This window comes from Sus scrofa, chromosome 6, assembly GCF_000003025.6.
Source record: "Sus scrofa isolate TJ Tabasco breed Duroc chromosome 6, Sscrofa11.1, whole genome shotgun sequence".
NCBI classification, from domain to species: Eukaryota; Metazoa; Chordata; class Mammalia; order Artiodactyla; family Suidae; genus Sus; species Sus scrofa.
In genome coordinates, this window is record NC_010448.4 from 167,316,419 (window position 1) to 167,322,196 (window position 5,778).

At 58.5% G+C, this 5,778-nt stretch overlaps 1 protein-coding gene across 1 annotated transcript; it reads right to left on the reverse strand.

Annotated features, from left to right (window-relative positions):
- ATP6V0B (ATPase H+ transporting V0 subunit b) lies at positions 527-3,937 on the reverse strand. Its single transcript, XM_021096834.1, has 8 exons — positions 3,705-3,937; positions 2,916-2,964; positions 2,594-2,677; positions 2,388-2,465; positions 2,107-2,176; positions 1,934-1,985; positions 1,520-1,710; positions 527-833 (listed from the first exon to the last, which is right to left on the reverse strand). Exons 1-8 carry the CDS (start codon positions 3,769-3,771, stop codon positions 807-809), a joined length of 618 nt encoding a protein of 205 aa, XP_020952493.1. The 5' UTR covers positions 3,772-3,937; the 3' UTR covers positions 527-806.

The following is a 5,778-nucleotide window of genomic DNA, read 5'->3' on the forward strand; positions in this document are numbered from 1 at the left end:
AGTGGTGTGGACCGAGTGTGCGGCAGGGGCTTCCAGGGTAACAGGAGGTCGGGGAAAAGGTTGGACAGGAGCCGGCGGGGCTGGACAGGGCCCTAGGAACAAGGGGTCAAACTCGTCACTGGCGGCTTGGATGTGGCTGGGCTGGGTGGAAGCAAATGACTGTGTTCCAAGCCCCACTGGGCAGAAGTATGGATGCCTGAGGGGCGCCAGCTAAGCAGATGTGGCCAACTGGGGCTGAGCTGACAAGAGCCCTGAGGGCAGGGGGCTCGGAAGACACCTACTTCCCCCGCCCATCACCTGAGCCCACATCCCCAGACTCCCTCCTTCCCTTCAAAAAGATGTTCAGAGGTAGAGTCCTCAGCCCAGCAGCCCTCCCTCCCCGCCCAGGAGCCTGCTCTGTCCTGAGCAGAGACAGTGAGTGTCTCTGAGTTGCTGAGTTAGCAAGAGGCTGGCCTGAAGTTGAGGCCTACAGGCCTGTTTACCCTTCCTCTGTGAGAGGTGGCGAAGGAGGACCACAGACCAGCAGTGACCCAGACAAATGCCACGTTTATTTCACAAACACTGGGAAGACGGGGTGGAGGTGGAGGTGGGACACAGGTACGAAGCTGCACATGGTCATGGGCGGCCCACTCCCCACACTGAGGATCCAGCCAGGCATTGCCTCCAAGTCGACAGGCAGCAAGAAGTGAGGGCAGGGAGGGCCCTGGACCCCAAGCCCCCTGAAAGCCTGGGGGGCACAGCTCCAGCTGTCTCAGGAGAACCACAAATAAATAAGAGTGAGGCACGGCCCCACCCACACAGGCCATCTAATCGCCCATCTTCACTCTGGAGGTCTGCAAAAGAGGAACGGGAAAATCAGGCAGGGACAGAAAAACAGATTAGACAATGACAAGTGACAGAGGGTCAGACAACGCAAACCCATGGCAGGAAAGGACAGGTACTGCAGACGGGTGACTGTCACAAACACAGAGAAACAGGGACACTCAAGCAACGACAGAGTTCGGCTGCAGGACAGACAGACGGAGAGACGGGCACATGGACAGTGCCTGTCACCAAACGTCAACCAGGCAGCGTCCAGAGTCACACTCAGACCCTTCGTCTGATCCTCAGCTGCATCCACACACCGCTGAACAAGTAAGACACACAACAGCTCAGACGCGCTGTCGCACCGACAGCAGAGCCACACACACCAAGACAGAGAGACCCAGACCCAGACCCGATCCCAACCTGGTCTAGACTGCAGGGAGACGGGGAAGACAACAAAACAGGAAAAGAGAGGCTAAGTCTTTCATTTACGGACACAACACAGCAGAGAAAAAAAGCTGTCGGCGACAGCAAGTTGGAGACAGAAACAAAAGGAAAGCTTCAGACAGGGGAAAAGCAGACGCTGGGACTGAGGGGGGAGCAGCTCTTCGAGTGCTGTGGTCACAGATGGAGGAGGGAGCACCGCGGCTCCTTCAGAAGAAGGGTGGGGTTGGGTTGGGGAGGAGGGCAGAGGCTCCCCAGGGGGACTCAGCACCTGAAGGATTGCGACGATGACCCCGAAGAGGCCAATGGCACTGCCAAAGATCTCCACGATGAGAATCTTTACGAAGAGGCTGGGGTTCTGCGCATCCGCCAGGGCAGCTCCACTGCCCACGATGCCCACACAGACGCCACAGAAGAGGTTGGACAGGCCCACTGTGAGGCCAGCCCCAAACATGGAGTATCCTGGAGGCATGAAAAGGGAGCGCTGAGGCCCAGTCAGACACACAAGGAGAGACGGGGGCAAGGGCCCCACATGGACTAATGGGGCCAGCCACCAGCCCAACTCCGCAAAGCAGGCCAGAGTAGGTGAGAGAAGATCAAAGTGAGGCGTCTAAGCTGGGGCGTGTAAGGGAGGAGGAAGCATCTGCGAAGCCCCAGCTTTACGTCTTCACCCACACCCACCTACCTGCGTGGTAGTTTCGATGGCCGATGGCCTTGGGGTCAGTAGCACTGAAAGGCTGAGGAAGGCGGAGAAGAAATCAGAAACCAACCCCGACTCCACTCCTCCTGCCCCACCACCATTTGGCAACACACAGAACACACTGGAACGGACGCTCCCCCCCAAGTGGTCCTCCGTACCTCAGCCATGTTGCTGATGACAATTGCCATGATGATGCCGTAGATGGCCACAGCCTCACAGAAGATGATGCTGGTGGTTGGACCGGGTGGTTCAGGGGGTGTGAAGGAGAAAGAGATGAGAAGGAAACCAAGCTTCCCCCCTGGAGGCTCCAGCCACCTCTCTCCCGCGGACATCCCACCCCATCACGAGGCTGGTCAGGAGCAGTATTCATGCAGGTCAAACACACAGGTCGCTCCCAACGCACTTGGTGCTGACAAAGTTGCGAGGGTCCTGTGCTTACCTGACCAGGTTCTTGGTCTTGATCCTGGGGGCCTTCACCCCTCCCCCAATGATGGAAGAGCCAGTAATATAAATGCCCCTGGCGGATGGATAAGAAACCAATGCGCAAAGCCCGAACGTGTCATTGCCCCCAAGATGACTAAGAACCCAATGACACCACCTGCTATGATTCAGCCCCTCCCCTCATCCCACAGCTCCAACACTCACCACGCTGCCCCAACCACAGACAGGGAGATAGCCAGGCCGATGCCTAGGTTTGACCACATGAAGGGAGAAGTCTCGGTCAAGAACCTGGGGTGCAGACAGAGGGGGAAGGCAATCCAGCGCTGGTGGAAAAGCGGCACAAAATCCACCCCTGCCCCCTCTTCCAACCCCCTCAGTCCTAGAAGTGGAGACAAAACACTTCCTATTTCCCAAAAGTCCACATCCCAGGCAGCTGGGGGGTGGGGTGGGGTGGAGGAGGGGGGTAGGGGCTCAGATCAGAGAAGGGAGGCTGCCAAGAAGCTCCGAGGGGAATCATCTCCCTTACCATGCCACGTCAAAGCGGAAGCCCAAGTCAAAAATGGTGTAGCAGATTCCTGGAGCAGTGAGAAAAAAAGGGGTTAGGGGCTGCTCTCTAGAGAAGATCCCCAACTTAGGCACGAAGTTGCTGCCCGGCTCATGGGCTACCTTCCCCCAGGTCTGCCCACACCAACGTCAAGGGAGAGTCCTCTGGCTGGCCCCACGGGACAGCACACGGTGGTCTCCAAAGCTCCTCTGCTCAGGCTTCCCTTTTCTGCCCCTCCCCTACTAACCTATCTCTGTGACACCACCTCCTAGACCCTTCAAGGGCAGCCACCGGCAGGTCTGAATACCCTAGAGGAGGGGAGGGACCACGAGCTCCGGCCAGGCCCCACCAGATCCAGCCAGCCTAGTCCCAGCCGCCGTTTACCCAACAAGCTGCGGGTGGGGCGGAGGGCAAGACGACCGGAAAAAGAGGAACTGGAGCAGCCGGCTCGTGACCCAAGCCGGCCGGTCAGGAGCAAGAGAAGGACGACCGACGGCAGGGAGCCGGGGAGAGGGGCGGCAGCGACAGAAAGGAACCAGGGCTGTGCTCGCGGTCCCCACCGAGCCCCGCCCGCGCCCCTCCTCAAGCAGCTGGAGATCCGGGCCTCCCCGGCCGGGGTCAGAGGCCCGGACAGGCGCGAGGCAAGTCCCGGAGCCCGGGGTACAGAGCCCGCGCCCGGGCCCAGCATTCCAGGACTCCACCTCTCCACTGGGCTCCAGCCGAGCCCTGCTCGGCCCGAGGCCGGCCCCGCCCGCCGGGACCCGGCCTCACCCACAACGAGCAGGCAGGCCCAGAAGGCCACGAAGACCCCGGAGTAGAGCAGCACCAGCCCCGTCATGGCGGCAACGACGGCGGGGCTCGGCTCGAGGGGGCCGGAGATAGAACGGCGTCCCTGCGTCCACCGTCCGCCCCGCAGTCCGTCGGCCCGCCCCGCACAGTCACCTGACTCGCCCACGTGACGGGCCGGAGCCACGTGACCCCACGCCGGGCCCAGCGCCTTGGTGACGCCGGAAATTCGGGCGCAGAGGATTGTGGTGGTTGTAGTCTCACGGCCCTCAGGGGGTGGACGCCCTGGCTCCTGAGGACCTCGACCTCTGCCTGGCCGTTCCGTCTCGCATGTCCGCACACCTCCTCCTTCTCCGCCCCGACTCTCGCTGGTCTACACCACAGCCACAGCAACGTGGGATCCCAGTCGCGTCTGCGACCTACACCACAGCTCACGGCAACGGCCGGATCCTTGACCCACTGAGCAAGGCCAGGGTTCGAACCCGCAACCTCATCGTTCCTAGTCGGATTCGTTAACCACTGAGCCACGACGGGAACTCCCCCAGTTGTTTTGTTTGTTTTCTTTTCTTTTTTTTTTTTTTTTTTTTTGTCGTCTTTTTGCTATTTCTTGGGCCGCTCCCTTGGCATATGGAGGTTCCCAGGCTAGGGGTCCAATCGGAGCTGTAGCTGCCAGCCTACGCCAGAGCCACAGCAACGCAGGATCCGAGCTGCGTCTGCGACCTACACCACAGCTCACGGCAACGCCGGATCGTTAACCCACTGAGCAAGTGCAGGGACCGAACCCGCAACCTCATGGTTCCTCGTCGGATTTGTTAACCACTGCACCACGACGGGAACTCCTGTTTGTTTTCTTTTTTGGCCGTCCTACGGGCATGTGAAATTCCCAGATCGGGGATCAGATCCTAGCAAGGTCAGACCACTTTAACCCGACTCTGCTGGTCGGGGGGGATAGAACCTGTGTCCTGACACTGCAGAGACGCTGCTGATCCCATTGCACCACAGTGGGAACTCAAGGCCAACACCAGTTGGTCCTCAGATACCATTCTAACAGGAAGCCTTCCCCAGCCAGAGGCAGGGTCCCACGCCTGCTCTGGGTTCCCCCGCCACCCTGGCAAGCCTTATGAAACTTCAGGAAGATCATGTCACTCTCTTTAAAATACCTCCGTGAATCCCATTTCCCTCGGAATAAAAGCCATAGATAGTCCTTAATGATGGCCTTCTAGGCCTCTGCCAATGGGGCTTCTTACCGGTCTTCGTCTCCTAATACTTCCCTACTAATTGTCTCCTCTGGCTGCAGACTGTCTCCAGGCTGTTCTTTGAACCTGCAGTCAGACCCTTGTGGCATTGCACTTGTTCCCCCTGCTTCCCCTAATCATCCGTGTGGCTCACTCTTCGCTTGCCGTCAAAAGGCCTTCTCTGACCATCTCGTTTAACATTGCAGCCCCTTCTCCCTCACACTCCTTCCTAGCTTCCGACTTCTCCATAGCCCTTATCACCATTCTGCACACTAAGTGTTTGTTAATGTCTGTCTCCCGCACCATGAGACTGGAGAACGTAAACACCACAAAAGGATTCCTGAGCTCGCTGCCGGGTTTCCAGTGCTTGGCACACAGTGTGACTCGATACCTATGTGAAGACTCCATGACTGATGCCCACCTTGTCCCAGTTACCGTGGTCAGTGTACAGAACTGCCTCTACTAGCAGGCTGGGCAGTCCCAGCGGCCCAAGATCACATCTCCCAGTTCATCTATAACACCCTGGACAACAGTGACATGCCGGGATTTTCAGCAAATGCCGGGAGTGCGGAGGCGAGTCATTTCACTTCCCACCTCTGAACCCTTGGGGTCCAGCCACTCCACTTTGGTGAATGCCTGTGTGGTTAAGTATGGAGTACCCCTTGCCCAAATATCCTTTTCACTCCATTTTTTCTGATAATTATTTTTTTTCCCCACGAGATCCCGCTTACGTCACAACGCCCTTCCCCCTCCCCCCAAGAAGCCTCTTCTGGGCTCCAGCTGCCCCGGGGGCATCCCTCCTCACAAAGAATACTGCTTCCACG